This window comes from Plectropomus leopardus, chromosome 6, assembly GCF_026936395.1.
Source record: "Plectropomus leopardus strain MGB_pleo_1.0 chromosome 6, ASM2693639v1, whole genome shotgun sequence".
NCBI lineage: Eukaryota > Metazoa > Chordata > Actinopteri > Perciformes > Serranidae > Plectropomus > Plectropomus leopardus.
In genome coordinates this window covers 3,928,583-3,945,743 of record NC_142181.1, presented here as the reverse complement: position 1 = coordinate 3,945,743, position 17,161 = coordinate 3,928,583, and the positions used below count along the sequence as shown (strand labels likewise).

General features: G+C 40.4%; 1 protein-coding gene across 5 annotated transcripts in view; it reads right to left on the bottom strand.

The window, feature by feature from the left end:
* a2m1 (alpha-2-macroglobulin 1) overlaps nt 1–15,663 on the bottom strand; it is a 60,009-nt gene extending 44,346 nt beyond the window's left edge. For 2 of the 5 annotated variants that reach the window (XM_088078514.1, XM_042486317.2), the window contains exons 1-14: nt 15,358–15,662; nt 13,070–13,250; nt 11,142–11,298; nt 8,080–8,132; nt 6,532–6,552; nt 5,951–6,119; nt 5,759–5,843; nt 4,585–4,705; nt 4,377–4,491; nt 3,816–3,925; nt 3,080–3,235; nt 2,681–2,917; nt 1,205–1,268; nt 34–179 (exon numbers count right to left, since the gene is read on the bottom strand). In XM_088078514.1, coding sequence (XP_087934640.1) covers nt 34–179; nt 1,205–1,268; nt 2,681–2,917; nt 3,080–3,235; nt 3,816–3,925; nt 4,377–4,491; nt 4,585–4,705; nt 5,759–5,843; nt 5,951–6,119; nt 6,532–6,552; nt 8,080–8,132; nt 11,142–11,298; nt 13,070–13,250; nt 15,358–15,440 — 1,698 coding nt within the window. In that variant the 5' untranslated portion in view covers nt 15,441–15,662. Of the gene's footprint in view, nt 1–33; nt 180–1,204; nt 1,269–2,680; nt 2,918–3,079; nt 3,236–3,815; nt 3,926–4,376; nt 4,492–4,584; nt 4,706–5,758; nt 5,844–5,950; nt 6,120–6,531; nt 6,553–8,079; nt 8,133–11,141; nt 11,299–13,069; nt 13,251–15,357 lie in introns of all 5 variants that reach the window. The other 3 variants (XM_088078513.1, XM_042486318.2, XM_042486316.2) reach the window with 3 other exon arrangements.
* Nucleotides 15,664–17,161: the final 1,498 nt, after the last annotated feature.

Sequence of the window (17,161 nt, the reverse complement as noted above, 5' to 3'; positions counted from 1 at the left end):
TTGAAGACTCATTTATCGGTTGGTTATTGGTACCTTGTTATTGAGGCAGAGCTGAATGGGGAAGTCCCGGCTATCGGCCACGGCCTCTCCACTGGGCATCACGGTGTAAACCACCACCTGAGCAAACGGGGCCAGGTTTGTCACCTGACGGAGGGACACGGACAACTCGCCTTTGTTGACTGAGGCAGGAAAAACAGACAAGGAGATGAGACATATGATCATGTGAAAGTATTAAAATACATAAAATGAACAAATGATATCCTTTTTCATTTTGCATGTATCAAATTAGATTGTTGTATTTTGTTTCAGCAATAAACGTAACTGTACACGGGAAATAGGGACCTGCTGCAGCCCTATCTATGAAACTACTGAGGTGCCCCACAAATTAGCTATTTGATTAATCTCAAGCAGCTGACGCCACAATTAAAGGACAAAGATGGGCATTAGGGATCGATCGATGTTGGTTTTTCGGGGCCGATACCAATTATTAGTAGTTAATGACACCGACAACCAATATTTGGAACCAATGCATTTACAATAGAAATGAAAGTCTCTCTGTCAATATTTAGAATTTAGAACATAACAAAGTCCAACACAAAACTTTGCCTTTAGTGAATATTTAATAAAAATTTTATTAGTAATAAGTATTAGTAATTAGACTTTCAGCATCATATACAAAAAGTTCCCAGCAACTTTTTGTTTTTTTTAAGTCAAGTGAAAATTTAAATAAAAATGAATAAATTAAAAATAGCTTCCTGAGGTTCTACAAAGTAAAAGCTTTTCCCCTGCTGACACTTCCTTTCTTTATTTTTCTTAATGAAATAATTTTATCAGCGATCATTAAAACAAAACACTGATACAGATAATCAGCAAAATGCCAATAATCGACCAGACCAATAATCCGTTGATCCCTATTGGGCATACAATAATGTTTTTGTTATTGTCATCAAATCCCAAGATAAACCAACAAAATATCAAAGGCCATTTCTTAATACTGTTTAGTTTCCTGCCGTGTTAACAAAACACTGACTAATGTCACATTTTCAGTCCAAGTGAAATTCAGAGCAAATAAATTGTCTTTGCTCTGAATTATTGTAGGTTATTATTGTATTATTTTCTGGATTTACTGACAACGGAAATGCAGATCATCATCATCGGACACATCCTTTAAGATGACTGACTTAGTTTAAGAAACAGTTTTTACCAGTTCCTGCTTTAACCGCCACCGGGACACGACCGTGCTGCACGATTCCACCTCTGGACATCACCTACAACAGAGCATAACACCGGCAGATAAACTACAGGTTTTATCTTGTGTGTGTGTGTGTGTGTGTGTGTGTGTGTGTGTGTGTGTGTACAGAATCAACCCCACTTTATCTCTACAAAAAATCCTTTGGAGACTGAGGTGATGGAGTCGTTTAATTATCTACTATTCACCTAAAAATGAACATAAATGACTTTATTCTGAAACATGACGACACTGGCGGTAGCTTGTTTTCAGTCATGTGATCCCGATGATGTGCAAAAATCAGATGGGAGGCAGGGCACCGTTTGGGAATCGTTGGGAATGAAGAAAAAGTGAATACGCTAAAACCTTAAAAGGACCTGCAGGCAGCAGCAATCATCAGAAAATTTCTAGATACACTGGATATGATCTCTGAATGGGCAAAAATTCCCACTGACACACTCCAAAATCCTGCAGAAAGCCTTCCCAGAGGAGCAGAAGCTGTTATAGCTGCAAACGGGAGACCAACTTCATATTAACGCCGATGGATTGAGAACGGGATGTCATAAAAGCTCCTGTAGGTGTGACGTGCAGGCGGCCCGATACTTTTATCTACAGAGTGTAGCTCTTGTTTTGACCGGTTTGCACAACCGTAAACAACACATAACTTTGCCATTTTTACAGAGTGGTGAAGAGATGACATATTTTTGTAAGCCAACCAAGAAGTTAGCATCACACTGGTTCCCTCCTTAAAACCCTTCTGAATCGATTTTTCGGTTATCGCCAAAAACAAGCTCTCTGACAAACACAGGTTTATGATACTTGCACGTTTCGTTCAGCATGACAGTCTTCACAGATGAACACCACTTTTGTGAGTTTTTAAGCATAAATGAAATCACCATTAGTAAAAAGCTATTGTTAGGCTACACACGAACTACATCGTGGTCACATGACGTAAACATCACAACTACGGACACTGTAAAAACACGTTAAAACACAACCGAAAAATATTATAAACAGATAAATCTGCCAGTTTGAGCGTGACTGTTGCATAAAGCTGCAAAGGCGGACAAGTGTGTTTAATGAGTTTCTGTGTCGCTGTGATGACGTCTAACGTCCCGACAAACACGGTAGTCCCATTTAGCCGCTTGTTAGCAACCGCCTTTTTTTAAGACGCGTAAAACCTTAAAAGTTCAAAAATCGGTTTATACAGACTTTATTTATGTTGCAGAACAGAACGTCTAAATATCTTTAGCAGGTGCTAACCACAGACTTTATTTAAGGCATTTTACCAAAAACCCATTCAAAAACCTCTGAGACTTTGAGACGAGGGAACCGGAAGTACAAAAATGCAAACAAACTTCCGTGTTTTAGGACTCATTACGTCACCACTCTATAGCTTCTCCGTGCAGAAATCATGTGCAAAAACTACATTGCGCATCACATAAGACTCACCAGGTAAAAGAAGTCGAGGACGTCCTGTCCCTTCTTTAGCTCCTCTCCTTGGATGATGTACTGAGCACGTACCGTCGCATCTTTGTCACAGGAGATCTTCCCGCTCACCTGCATGAGCTTCAAAAAACTGCTGCTCTTGGAGTAAAAGGCTGCGACATGGTGAAAGGCCGACCTGTACTCCGGTCTGCGCAGATTGGCCACGTACGGCTCGTTCTCCTCCGTCTTTCTCGACCTCGCCTGTTGAAACATCAACCGGAGGTCACATTTTCACTGCAAAGTTTTCACTGTTTTTCATCTCCGACAAAATCCACAATATAGTGTTAAGTTTCTTTCATTAGATGTAAATTGTATAAATTATTCAACTACAGAAAAAAGGATCTCTGACGAGCAGAAACCAACCTTTAGATTCACACTGCCTGTCCAGTCGGCGGTGTCCAAAGAAAATGACGCCATGCCTTGCGTGTCTGTAGTGAGCGTTAAGTTTTGGGAGTCTCCGGCGAACAGATATACTGCCTCGTTGGGAACAGCATTGTTGTCTGGACCGATCACTTTGACCTGCAAAAAAGAAAAATCAGAAAGCAGAAGCTTAACCCACAGCAGACAACGTACTCATGGTTTTACCTCTCTAACGTCTAAAGCAAAACTGAAAATGTAAACTCTGCCGTGCCGGCCATTAACGGTTTATCGCTAAAGGAGTTATTCCCTCTGGGAGCCTGAATGTGTTCAGAAAGAAGAAAAGTCAATCTGCATTTTGCAGTATGAGCACCACAATTAGGGGGTCCCCATCAAATCAGTAATTTAAGTGTAATGTGGAAAAATGGTTAATTGAAAAGCAGCAATATCAGCACAGATTTTAGGCTGCATCCTCTATTTGGATTTTACACACTCATATTGTTAAATTGTGTTGTATATTCTTAACTTATACATGTTAAAGTATGTTGTGTGCCTTTTTATCTGAATGTTGTTTCTCTTAACCATTGCCTATACTGTTATTTTAGGACAGGCAAGAGACTACCGATGAAAATTAGCTCCCCGGCTAACTCGGTTGCATTTATATTTGTTTAAATGTGGATTCATTTAAACTTTTTTTTAAGTCGTTAATATTATTATTATTATTATTAATTAGACCGCTTACCTTTCCCTCTAATGCGATGCCAGGCTTGTATGCTGCAGGTACGTCCTCAAAGCTGACCGTCCTGATGTGGCTGCTGAAGCTGGTCTTCCCGCTGCCTCTAAGAGTGACGCCTGGATGGCAGAAAATATAAAGATCAGATTTTTTTACCCCCTTTACTTTTGCTTTGCTTTGTTTTCCTTGTTTGTTTACTCTCTGTTTTATCGTGGTTGCTGACCTTGACTTATATTTATTACTACTGATTTGTCATCCCTATGCAATTTTGGTGCTCTTATCCTGTGACAGCAAGGTGGGAGATAAATGCTAAATTACCTAATGCATAGAGGGAAACTGGTACTTAATAATGTTAAAAATGGACATGAAAAGACCAAAAATGTGAAGAGTATGTGGATATATTGCGAACATCTCCTCTGCGTCATATGTAGTTTGTGTTATTTCTAAGTTGAATAAATGAAAAAGTTAGAAAAAGTAAGAAAATATACAGATCACTGCTTATTCAGAACTGTACTAATGAGTCGATGAACAGTATCGGTCAGCCTACCTGCGTGTATTCGGTCAGCTTACCTGTGCCGTACTCTTCCATTTCAGCATCCAGCTCAAAGCTGTCATCATACATGCTCTTCTCGAGGGAAAACTCAGTCATGTTCATAACTTGTGTAGCGCAACCACTTTTATCCGTCTACAAGATAATACAAGTCCATTTAAACAAATTAAAGTAGATAAAGTGAAAGCAAACTGTATCAACAGCATAAACTTTTGAATTATTACTCACTGTCAGTGTGTACAACTTGCAGAGGTCACTTTGTTGGGTAATTGGAAACCAGTAAAACCTGACGGCGTTTCTGCAAAACGTTGCCTTGACTGAACCAATAACAGGTTTACCGTACGTGTATCTGCGGGAGAAAAAACACAAGAACATAAAGAAGATTTTTAGAAGTTGATCCTGATTTTAGATTTAAGCATTTCAACTTAATATAATCACACAGACACAAAGTATATTATTGTCTGAGAAAGCAGAACACAGCACGAAAACCACTACTCAGCACGAGTCCATATACTACCTCATACAGCCGTCCCATTTGTTACTTTGTACATTACTCTGTACACAGTCGATACAGTAATCCTTTTTGTTACTACGTATGTTGCTCCCTTCACTAGTCCATACAGTAGTCTATTTGTTACTTTGTACATCACTCAGTACATTAGTCAATACATCAGTCCATACGTTACATCGTACTGTAGTCTACTTATTACTGAGTACATTACTCTGTACATAGTACAGCAATCCTTTTGTTACTCCCATCGTTAGTCCGTACATTAGTGTGTTTGTTGCTTTGTATATTACTCCTTACGTTCGTCCATACAATAGTCTGTACAGTAGTCAATATCTTACTTTATACATTACTAAGAACAGTAGTTCATACATTAGTCATCATGTACATCACTGCGTACATTACTCCGTACAGTAGTCCATTTGTTACTTTGACGTTACTCCGTACTGTACTCCAACTGTTACCTTGTACATTACTCCGTGCATTAGTCAGTGCGGTACTCTTTTCGTTCCTTTGAACGTCGCTGCAGGTCATTTCACACGGCACTCATTAGTTCACACAGTAGTCCGTTTGTTACTTTGTACATTACTCCATACTTTACTCCACACACGATTTTGCTTGTTACTTTGTACATTACTAAAGTTGGCGTTTAGTTTAGACAGTCTGATAATATGCTGTTGCCACATTGGAGCCATAAAAGAGGGACAGCTGACTCATCGTGAAGTTGACAATATAAGGAGCACTCAGAGAAGTATTATAAGTACTATTATTATGGTTAAAATGTTACAAAAAGTAAGGAGAATTCAATTTTCAGTTTGACTTTGACAAAGCCAGTAAATTTTAGGGTAGCAGCCATTTATTAAACTCTTTCTGTCCTATTTATGCGGGACTCACTTTCCACAAATCTGAAACGTTGCCTCCTGGTCCAGGATGGTAATCACACTCGGTAGATGAACCTTCACTTCGTACTTTGGCAAAACTGCAGCGAGGGAACCAAAAGTCTCAGCACAGAAAACTTACACAGATCAGACACATCAGTGTTTTGGTAAATGTGATCATCTATTTTTGTTTTAGCCTGCAACAGACCGTATTCCTTGATGTCAAAGCTGTGGGATATTTGCTCTCCTTTGTTCGTCGTGGCCCTGATCGTGTAGCTTCCTTGTACGGCCTCAGGAATCATGGGGTGGGAAAGATCAAGGATGCCGCTGACAATGGTCTTATCCAACCACTGGGCAATGCGATTGGAATTGGGATCCTTTTAAAGAGAGAGGCAGATTTCAAAATAAAAAATACACTGTGGTTTGATAGTGTTTTAAAGTATATAAGCACTAAAGAGCTTTTTTTGTTTTTATACCCTCTGTAATACAGAAATGTAAATTCTACTCCACTCCACTAGGTGTGGATTTTTTCCTTTAGTTATACATTTTCAAATTATGTAGTTGGCAGAGCTTTTTGTTTGTAGAAAAACTACAAAAAACACTATATAAATTAGCATGCTACTTTCAGTCGTTCCTCAGACGACCCTTTCCCACCAAATTAGCTCTGCTTCTTGAACCGGTTCAGTTCAGGACTCTCAGAACGAGTGTTACTGTAACCAAACTTGATTATTAGGTCGGGTAGTTCAGCACTTCACTTAGCCCCTTATCTTGATTTTAAGTGAACCTTACCTGGAGCTCCACCACTTTGTACTGAAAAAGAAAAAATATACACAATTAGAATATATCGTCATCGTTGGTTCACAGAAGAAAAATCATTATCATCTTGAGTAGTTTTTCACAGCAAAACTTGCGATGCACGAGAGAATTTTTTGGCATTTTAGCCTTTATTAGATAGGACAGATGAATAGTGATAAGGGGAGAGAGGAGGGATGACATGCAGTGAAAGGCCTCGAGTGGGACTTGAACCTGAGGCTGCTGCAGTAAGGACACTGCCTCTGTGCATGTGTCTGCGTTATCCACTCAGCCACTGACGCCCTGGCAGAAATTAGTTAATAAACAAGAATACAATAATTGGACACTGAAATTGAACGCCACTTAAGACCTTTTCACAATAATTTTAAGCCAAATCTAAGACTGATTTCTGGGAAAATCTTTTTTTTTTTCCCTTTCAAGCACTGCAGGCAAGCATGAAGTAAAAGATGGTTCAGTGGTAGGTTTGGACATGAAAAATGTGGACTTTTGACAGAGTTTGACTTAACAAAAAAGAAATTAAAAGATGAATATATTAAATTTGAAAAAATGATTGTGGCAATGAAGACTTCACAAATTCAAATTTAAGACTATTTAATGATTTTAAGACGTGGTATTTATAATTTTGACAGTGCAAATGCAGAACCACAAACTCATACTTTGTAGACAACCTTTGTTTATCCCACACAACTTTAATTTAAATCTTTAGTCAAGATCCCAAATTTGGAGGGAAATGTGTATAAACTGGTGTACAAGCCAGTATTTTGGTGTTTGTCATAACAGTGCAGTCACAAAAATACTACCAAGGAAATACTAAAATTTGACGGATACATCTTTGGTGAAAAGTTGGAAGCAACAGCTACACACAGTGGCGGCTGTGGCTCAGAAGCAGAGCGGGTCGTCCTCCAATCAGAAGATCAGCGGTTCAATCCCCAGCTCCCCAAGCATCCTTGGGCAAGATACTGAACCCCAAATTGCTCCTGATGTGTGAATGTGTGAATGTGACATGTAGTGTTAAAGCACTTTGAATGCTATACAAGTATAGTCCATTTACATTGTTGGGCCCTCTCACACAGTTCAGGTTAATTTTACAAATTAAAGTTTCATTGTTTTCAACGTGACCAAGTGATTTAGTCTTTAGAGCTACTACTATTTAGCAGCCTACATCATCGTCTGAATTAATTTCATGTTGGCTGCACGCAGTCGTGTTTTCAGCCTCTCTACACAAACGGAAAAGGCCTTGAGCCCGTATTGATTCAGATGTTTGGGTCAAATGCAGTGTGTGCCAAATGAACTCTGACAGCATGTTTATCACACTACTCCACACAGCGCTTCACGCCCACGCTGTCTTCAAAATCAACAAACAGGCCTCCTTTCACCTCCCACTCTCCTGAACCAAAATAGACCTCGCTCTTCACATTCACCGACGGCTGGTAGAAATCACACCAGATTACAAAGTTCACAGGTTGGAATTCGCATCATACAATATCACATCATTTTTAGAGGCAAAAATCGAGTAAAACCTACCGTTCGACCCACGGGGATGAAATTGGCATCCATGGAGGCAATACGGAACTGGACTGTAAGAAGGGAAATAAAATAATTACCATCAATTTATTTTCTGGATACAACAAACAAGCAGCACATATGTAACATCAGTAAACAGAAAAAACTCAAAATACATCATCATCAACCATCGTTTATTCAGGGGAAACTGACTGAGCATTAAGCTCTTTTACAGCAGTGCCCTGAATTCACATTCAGTCGGTTAAAAGGGATAAACAACATATAATAGCAACAAATTCAACAAAACCAAACAACGAGCAGCAATAACTATCAGAAGTCTGCAATAAATTCAGTTAAAGGATGAAACATTAAAAAGCAAACAGTTTTGCAAATTGAATAAATTCCCACATTACAGCAGGTGGGACGATCCAAAAGGTGACTTACATTGCACAAAACAAAAAGACGGCGCATTCTTACGGACAAAAGTCAGCTAAAAAGTGCAAAGTGTCCAGTAATGATGAAGATGTTGTGAAACAAATTTGTAAAAAAAAATAATAATAATCTAAATTTTTTATTGTTTCACTGAAGCCAAAGACTGAGAAATGGTTCCTAAAGCTTTAGGGAACATGTAATTTAAGACTTTTTAATGCTTTTTTAAATGTCACTTGGAATCAAATTCAAGAAAAAACTAAAAAGTTAATTAATCAATTAATTAAAAAATAATAATAATAATAATATATATATAAAAAAACATAAACCCAATTTGACATAATGTGAGAGGCACTGTTTTTTTTAAGTACCGACTGTTTACATCTGTGATATTTTACAGTCCAATTTCAGAGTTTTGAAAGGTTGATTTAAGACATTTTAATACCAATTAAGGCCTTGTTTTTAGAGTAATTTAATTACCCCCTTTTGAAACTTTTTAAGGTCCACGGGAACCAAGCCGAGTGTGCCAGGAAGCAGCATTTTAGTATCACTCTTTCATGATACTGGAGCACAGACTAAAACAAGAAAGGTCAAAACTGAAGCAGCCGAGACCGAGAAATCATGAATCACTAAAAAAGCAGTGACCGAAGCTTTACAGACACTGCAGTCCTGCTCAATAGCACGCTCTTGAGAGACGTTCCTCGCCTGGTAAACACCCATTTGTTATGTTTGCTTTCCAATAAAAATAAAAATCCCCAAGCAGAAGCCAAAATAACCGTGATGAGATCATGAAGAAGTCATCAAAGCTCAAAGCTCTTCCAGAGCCTTTGGCAGCGTCTAATGAACGACACCATCAAGACTCAGTGTTTTCGGAGCTCGACCCCTAATTCAGACTTAAAGTCTCCTCCTCTAACTTTGGAGGTGCAACCCTAAATGTGTGAAATACTCCTTAAATAATACAAGTGCTGGAGCGCTGGGGAGCTCAGGTGGCAGAGCACGCGCCCCGTGTTCAGTGGCTGTGTGTCCTCGTCACAGTGGCCCCGGTGCGAGTCCGACTCCAAAAAAGAAAAACCATAGGCCACCATGTTTCGAGGACCGTGCTGTGTTGGGCCAGGACACCTGCCACGTCTTTAAGAACCTAAAAAAACACGAGGATGGGAGCTATTCGGTGCCAACTGTCAATGGCATGGAGGCAGGTTGAGTCTAAAGTTGCTAGGCAACCATAACTAGCACCCTTGTCATAGCCTTCATACCAAAAATCCCAAGTTTGGAGTTGATCTTCTTCTATCTTCTTGTTTTATACTAATAATATTTACAGATGAAAGAAAGGATATCTGTTGGCTGTGATTGGTTCTTTGTCAAAAGTTAAAACTCTGTTAATCTCAGGGTGCAGCCATCGTGCCCTAAAAAACAGGCGCATGGGAACAATTGTGTGCCACGATAGCGTCGCTCCCACTCCTGAGCGCGTCCTCTGCACATTAAAACAATAGGTTTGCGGTCCCCAAAAAACTAATTATGCCTGCTGCAGTGGTAAAACAACAGTATTTGGACAAAATTAATCACAATAAACAACATAGATACATTTGACTCGGCAGTCCAAGGCTGAACTACAGACCCTAAAGGCGCTACCTCCACTCACACTCCCAAATGTTGTAAAATATCTGATTTTGGTTTGAGTGCACACATCCTGGTTAAAGAGATAACATGGCGGCCCCGTTACATGTTGAGTGATATAACTTTACATTCTCTATGAAGACAAATACTGTGATGGTCTTTTATAGTAAATATGACAATGTTATATATATGTATCCTTAATTGAACCAGGTAAAAGACTTGAGATTTAAAATCTCTTTTCCAAAAGTGACCTGGCAAAGAGGGAAGCTTAACAGGTTACAACAGAAACTACAGACAGACAAATACAACTATCACACAATACAAAGAGCGAGCACAAACTTAGTAGAAAAGTAGCAGTCACATTGACCAATATTGCTATTTTCTCGACCTTTTAAAAGTGACTTAAATTCCCCCAAAGTGATCAGCTCAGACAGTTTTAAGTCCTTCTGGAAGTTACTCCAAATGGGAGGGGCGACAAATTTAAAAGTATTTTTGCCACGTTCTGTGTGAACCTTGGGGACGGACATCAAAAGCGTACTGTGAGAGCGCAGGCCATATTGATTCTGGTTTTTACACATATATGTACATAAATAAGGGGGAACCAGCCCAAGTAGACTCTTATGTATAAAGAACGACAGAGAAGGCCAGTTAGCAGCAGCGTACAGAGCTCAGTGGTGTCTTGATGGTTCCAGAAATTAAATAAGATTTACTAAAAAAACAACTTTTCAACTGAAAAAGTGCTGTCGGCTTTTAATTGTGCTTTGGTGGATGGGTTTTATTTCATTGCCAGGAACTCTTGAGGAACCACCACTCTTCTGTGTGCTGAATTTAGACATTACTCTTAAACTTATCAAGTAGTGGCTCAGCATTATGCAGATATTGCAATTTAGTCCAAAAATTTTGCAAGTGCAGCTGAATTGGTAAGCATTGCAGAGGGAGTAATGTGGGCTGTGTGAACAGCACGACTGAGCAGCAGCAATTCTGCCTCACAGCAGGAGGGTCGCTTGCAGAGTAGTAATACCGCAGCTTACGACACTTACCAGTCTGTCCAGGTTTGTAGATGGGTTTATCAGTCTGGATGATGTGGATGAAAGCGGGAGGCTCAATGAGGATTTTGCTTTTCTTGCTCATCGAGTCGCTCTCACCCTGAATCGTGACATTTATGGTTGCCACTGTTCTGGTGCGCACTGCAGGGACCTGAAACACCAGAGAACACGTGTGCACAGTTAAAGCTACGTCATCTGCAATTTAACTGGACTACTGTCCTTATCCCAGTATACAAGCACCAGGGGAGAATCCATTTATTGACAGAAGTACGTCCGACTCCACCACAGTAGGTGACAATATGCCCCCTTTCAACGAGTTACTATTGGACCTTCTTCCAGTTGACCAATTGTGTCCCCACAGACTGTATACAAAGATGGACAACGTTATGGTCCCCCCAAAGTGCAACATTTCAACCTCAATTGCACTTTTGCTATTTTTAATGGTGATTTTTAATTTTTAAAAATCATTCAGTAATTATTTTCCTTTTTCTATCTTATGTATTTACTCTTTTATTGTAAATCTCCGACAGCCAATCCATGTGCTCTCATTAAATGGGGTTGCTCGCCACTGGTCAGACGGACATTTTGGCGTAACTTCACCACCACAGCTCCACTTCCAAAAAATTTCACCAGCCCAAGATAGCAGCGCCCGTATGCCTGATATTTTAGCTTCACTTCAGCATAGCAGGGGTTAATGAGTCATTATATACAGTCTATAGTGACAACATACTCTATGCTTTACGTGGTACCCTTGTCTCATTTTTTTTCCTCTTCTTTTTTTTGATTTTTTCTGACTTTTTTCTTAAACTTTATGTTAAACGTCCGGGTCAAAGCGAGACTTTGGAGCATGCACAGAACGCTGAGGCCAGTTCAGGTCCGGTTGAGGTGTAAACATGAAAGAGTATCTTCTAGATGTGTTAATGATCTAACACATCCAGATGATTTCAGTCCGATTAACATTTTCGAGTGTATTTTATAAGTCAGGTTTCAGTTGGACTAACACAATAACTAAACTTTATCCAACATCATGTTCTGACAGAGAACCAGAGGATATTTGAATCCCGAGAAGGAGAAAAAAGGAAAGAAGGACTTTTAAATTCAGTGTTGTGCAGAAGCACAACTTGTGCCCAGTTGACGAGCAATTTTCTAGATTGTACATTTTGTCTCTGCGGTGCAACATCTGTCAGCTATAATAGCACAAATGAAGTGCTTGGAAGTGAGTCCATCTGCTGAAATTGAGCAACAGACCTCTTCCACTACACAAGGTTAATTATAAAATGCCGTCATACTTGTGTAGCATATGTTTTCACTTGCTAATGGAGCTGCTATTATGTAACAGGGACTGGAACCACTTCTGAATTTGTGAGGGGCGTTTCTGCTTCTGTGTGTGTGTGTGTGTGTGTGTGTGTGTGTGTGTGTGTGTGTGTGTGTGTGTGTGTGTGTGTTGCGAGAGTGAGGGTATGGGGTCGGGGGCGGAGACGTAGTCCAGAGGAATGCAGGTACATAGCTACATAGCTAGCCTTTGGCAGAAAGCAGCCTTTGTTTAGTTGCAAATAGACAAATGCCAGACTAGGCCTGCAGCAGGGCCGAAAACGGGGGAGTGAAGTGAAACTAAGTACTATTGTCACTGAGCTGATTGGGGTCGGCGGGTCGTTTTGCATCAATATGGAGCAAGGCCCGTAAGTTGCATAACAGCGAGCAGCGGTGTGATGGAAAGCAGAGCACTAATTTACAGAGAAGCATTGGTGTTGACAGCCCCGGTCATGGCGCTGGCTGGATAATTAGGTCCATAATGACTCCAGTATTTGTGCCATTAGTTTAATAGGGGGCATTAGGACGAGGAGAGGAAAGAACACTGAAAGCTTCATGGATGCATTTAACCTGCAAATAGCCAAACTGTGTGTACATATGCTGAGTCACACCTGGAAGTTTAGGCAGCGGTAGAAGTCCTTTTTGACAGCCTCCTCTAGGACAGTGGTTCTGCCAGAGTCCATTTCGAGGGCGATGGTCAGAGAGACTGGCTCTGTGGGGCCTTGAATGTGGGCACACAGGGTCTCCTGTTTCCCTGCTTTCACCTGGGAGCTGACGGTCACTGCGAAAATACTGCAAATAGAGAAAGACATTAGATTAGTTGGAAAAGGACATGATGTGCTACAGATCCCAAATAACATTTAAAAAAAACTGTGCAAGTGCAAAAGAAAATAAAAATCTTGATGGACACTTTTTTGACAAGCAGAACAATAGTCATTCGTATAGATTTTGTCATTGCAATATTTTATTTTATCAATTATTGGAATCCAGAAACTATTCTAATGCCAGCTGAGGCTGAGCAGGGGAAATTAATGTCACCTATTTGATTTTGACCTTTTTTTTTTTAATCTTGTGTGCATGTCCCGTTTTTAAATCATTCTGTTTCATCTCTAAATTTGCACATTTTTACTGTAAACGTAGGGAAGACGAAACTTTTGAACTTTGAATGTGAAAGTGTCATGTTAAGACTGTTAAATTATGTTAAGCCATGTATGTGGTGGAGGAGAACAGTTGGAGAACTGTTCAAGAAATCTGTCAAAAAATGGGCAATAACCAATATTTTTTATAACAACAATGGGTTAAAAGATGTGTTAAAGGTGTCTCTCATAGCTGTAAAAACACACATACACTACCTGCTCAGCAGCAAGTGGCAGACAGACATAGTGGGACAATATTCAATTTTCTCAATATGTAGAACATGTTCATTTGTCCTGCCTCCAATAAAAACATGAAAGTAGCAGTGTCATTTCATTCAGACAAACTTAAGATATTTACTAGGGGTTACTACCGATTTCCAATATGCTGATAAATAAACAACTAATTGGCCGATAACCAAATTCACTATCAATATATCCACTTTTTCCCCACCTATTTTTAAGCGATCATCAAGTCTCCTCTGTAGTGGAGTTAATATCATATTATGCATACTGTTATGTTATTGTTATGACCCACCAACAGATGAAGACATAAAATACAATGTTTTTCTAAATCTGTAATATTCATTCATTATGCAAAATAAAAACAATACTTCAACTTAGGGCTAATGTTTTGCATGTTTACTTTGTCACTTAAAAAAAAAAATGTCTGTAATACAAGCAGAAGTTATCATGTTTGCCAATTCCAACATTTCATTTTACAGTCAATATTACCTGATCCAAGATATTTACACAATAAATTGATGCACAAAAGGCACAAATTGGTGCATAAAGTCAGCAGAATACACAAAATTAGGGGTTTGACACCACAAACCCAAACCACCATTTCATATGTGGCCTCCACCTAAATATTGAAACAAAACCTACACCCCTGCTTAAGTGAAAGATCCGAGTGCTTTTTGCACAGCTAAAAAAGACATATGTAAATCAGTACTTGAAATGCTGTGTTTTTTTAATGTGTTGACCATGTAAATTGCACAGAAGAACACCCGAAATAACCTCTCTGCCGAATATGCTGTTTTGAGCCTTGTTGGCATACAGGGGCCTGCTGCTGCCAATGAGAAATAAAGGACACATTTAATTGAGTTTTGGGTGGTGCTGCTGAGAATATTGATGCTGTTTTATCCAGAGCGGAAGTTGCATGATGATGAAAAGTCATTGGACACTGATACAAAACTATGAAAGGCATATGAGTTAAGATGGCCACAGTGCAGACAACACACAGCTGCAAAACAAAGGTCACAGCAGAATCAATATGCAGAGACAATACAAAGACGAGTTTGGCCTCATAAACAGCAGCATGTGTACCCTTTAAACTGACAACTGGCCTCCACTTCAGATAATTTAGTAGGTTAACCAAATAAGAAGTTATCAGTCATTGTTCTTAATAGCTACAGCAGATATGAGCAGCATAATAATCAAATGGTTTTAAGTGGTAGCAGATGGAGGTGCTTTCTCACACACACGCACACGCATACACACACACTGGTGCTCAACAGATTGCATAACAGTAGCCTATCCTGAGGCCAACCACTGGACTTTGCAGATACTGGGTTGTGATACTTGACCAAACACACAACAACACGACATGAAATCAAACTTTTCGCTAACTTCATGACGTGCAGCTACTCCTCAACAACAGCGCACGCACTTCGCGTCTACTCGCGTGACGCACGAAGCAAACTTTTGCAAACAACAAAAGATGCGACAGTTTAGCAAGACAACAACCTTTTATTTTAACTCACGTGTCATTGAGGTGGGCCGATGTCGCAGTTTGCAGGAGCGCAGAGGCGATGATGACAGCAAACATTTGGAGGACAGGTGCCATGTCTGCACAGCAGAGTCGGTGCTTCACAAGCAGCGGGACAAGTTGAGCGGACCGGACTGCACCGGAGGAGGACGGACTACCAGCTTGTTCCCCCCACTGCGGACAGGGATGTGCAGGGCAAGTTGCTCAAACGGAGGGGGCGGTTTGCTGTTTATACCCTCAAACCACTGCCACCTCCTCCCTTCCGAGTCACTCCCCCCCAACTTCGTTGGAGCTTTGCAGCCTCCTCCCTATTCCCAAAAGAGTTTCACTTCCCAAAAGTTGAATCACACAGTTGTGTCTGCTGCCAGCACGACTCCTCCAGTTTCTACGGAAATTGAGAAAAGTCCACACTGCACTGAGTGTGGGGGTGGGGGGGTGGGGATGGGGGTGGAAAAGAGTGGGTGGGAAGATGGAAACTCAGGAGCAGATGTGACACAGGCATGATGACCATGCAAATTTCAGTGTTGTTCAAGAAGCCTGGCAACATCAGGCTGTATGAATATTAAAGGAAACACTCTGTCTTAAGGATCTCACCGTCGTTGGGGTCCTGAGTGGCTCCATGGAGGCCCCCAGCATTGTGTGGGTGGCCGGGGAGGTGGAAACACAGGAGCCCATCTGATACAGGCATGATGACCGTGCAATTTCAACAATGTTGTGCAAAAGGCCCGACAACAACAGGCTATATAAGTATTGAGGCAACACTTTTTCTACAGGATCTCACTGTGTTTGGGGTCCCGAGTGGCTCCATGGTTAAGTCAAGTAAGTTTTATTGACTTGCATGCAGATAAAACAAAACAAGCAACAAAAAGCAAAGAACAAAAAAGCTGGTACATCCTAGGGGCAAATGTTTTAAAAACACGCCATCATGGCATGAGGCGTGCACCTGCCTTACTTCACGGGCCTGAACCAACACTGCAGCCTGCGTTCCTCTTGCATGTATTTCTGAATCTAAAAGAACGTCACTAAGTTGTACATCTCCCCTTTGTCTCTGTTCAACTGCCGCACATCACCCCTTCAAAATGAATGGGCGCCCTGAAGATTCATGAAAAAAATTGAGAAACTGATGAAGATTTTACTTATATATCAATTACCACTGAGAATACTTTATCATGATTTGGTTGTACAGATCGACTGGGGTTACCTGGTGTTCACCTGTGTCTTTTTGAGGCCCTCAACTACCACTGGGTACTCTAATGTTTTTACAGCTTGTGTTGGTATCAAGTTAAATGATCTCGATGTGTAAAATTTTAGGAATGCTCCTTTAATGCTGTTCACTATTTGCTAGTTTTTGATATGAAATACTTGAGCTTGCCCTGCGGAAACAACATCATCATTATTACTGTCCTCCCTCTACACAAACATCAGGATCCTGTAAGCAGGTGTGATGAAGTGATCCTACCTGTTTCTTGGCAACAACAGGAGTCAACCAATAACCAGAGGGAGGTGAGTAAATTAAGCACACATCATGAGTCAAGGACAACTGAGATGAGGCCCATCAGCCTCTGAGACGCAGCAGAGGGTAAACACGAGGGGAATTTCTCATAGGATATTAAAAATCTTCTCTCTGACCCACCACACTGCCTCTGTTCATTCCCCGGTGAGGACAGGAAACAGAATGCAGATCGGTTGAGACTTTACAGGGCTCTGAAAACCTTTTTCCATTGACTAACATTGGGAAAGAGACATCTGTAAATCAATGGATAAGATAACGTTTAGAAAACTAGAAGATCCGCAAGATT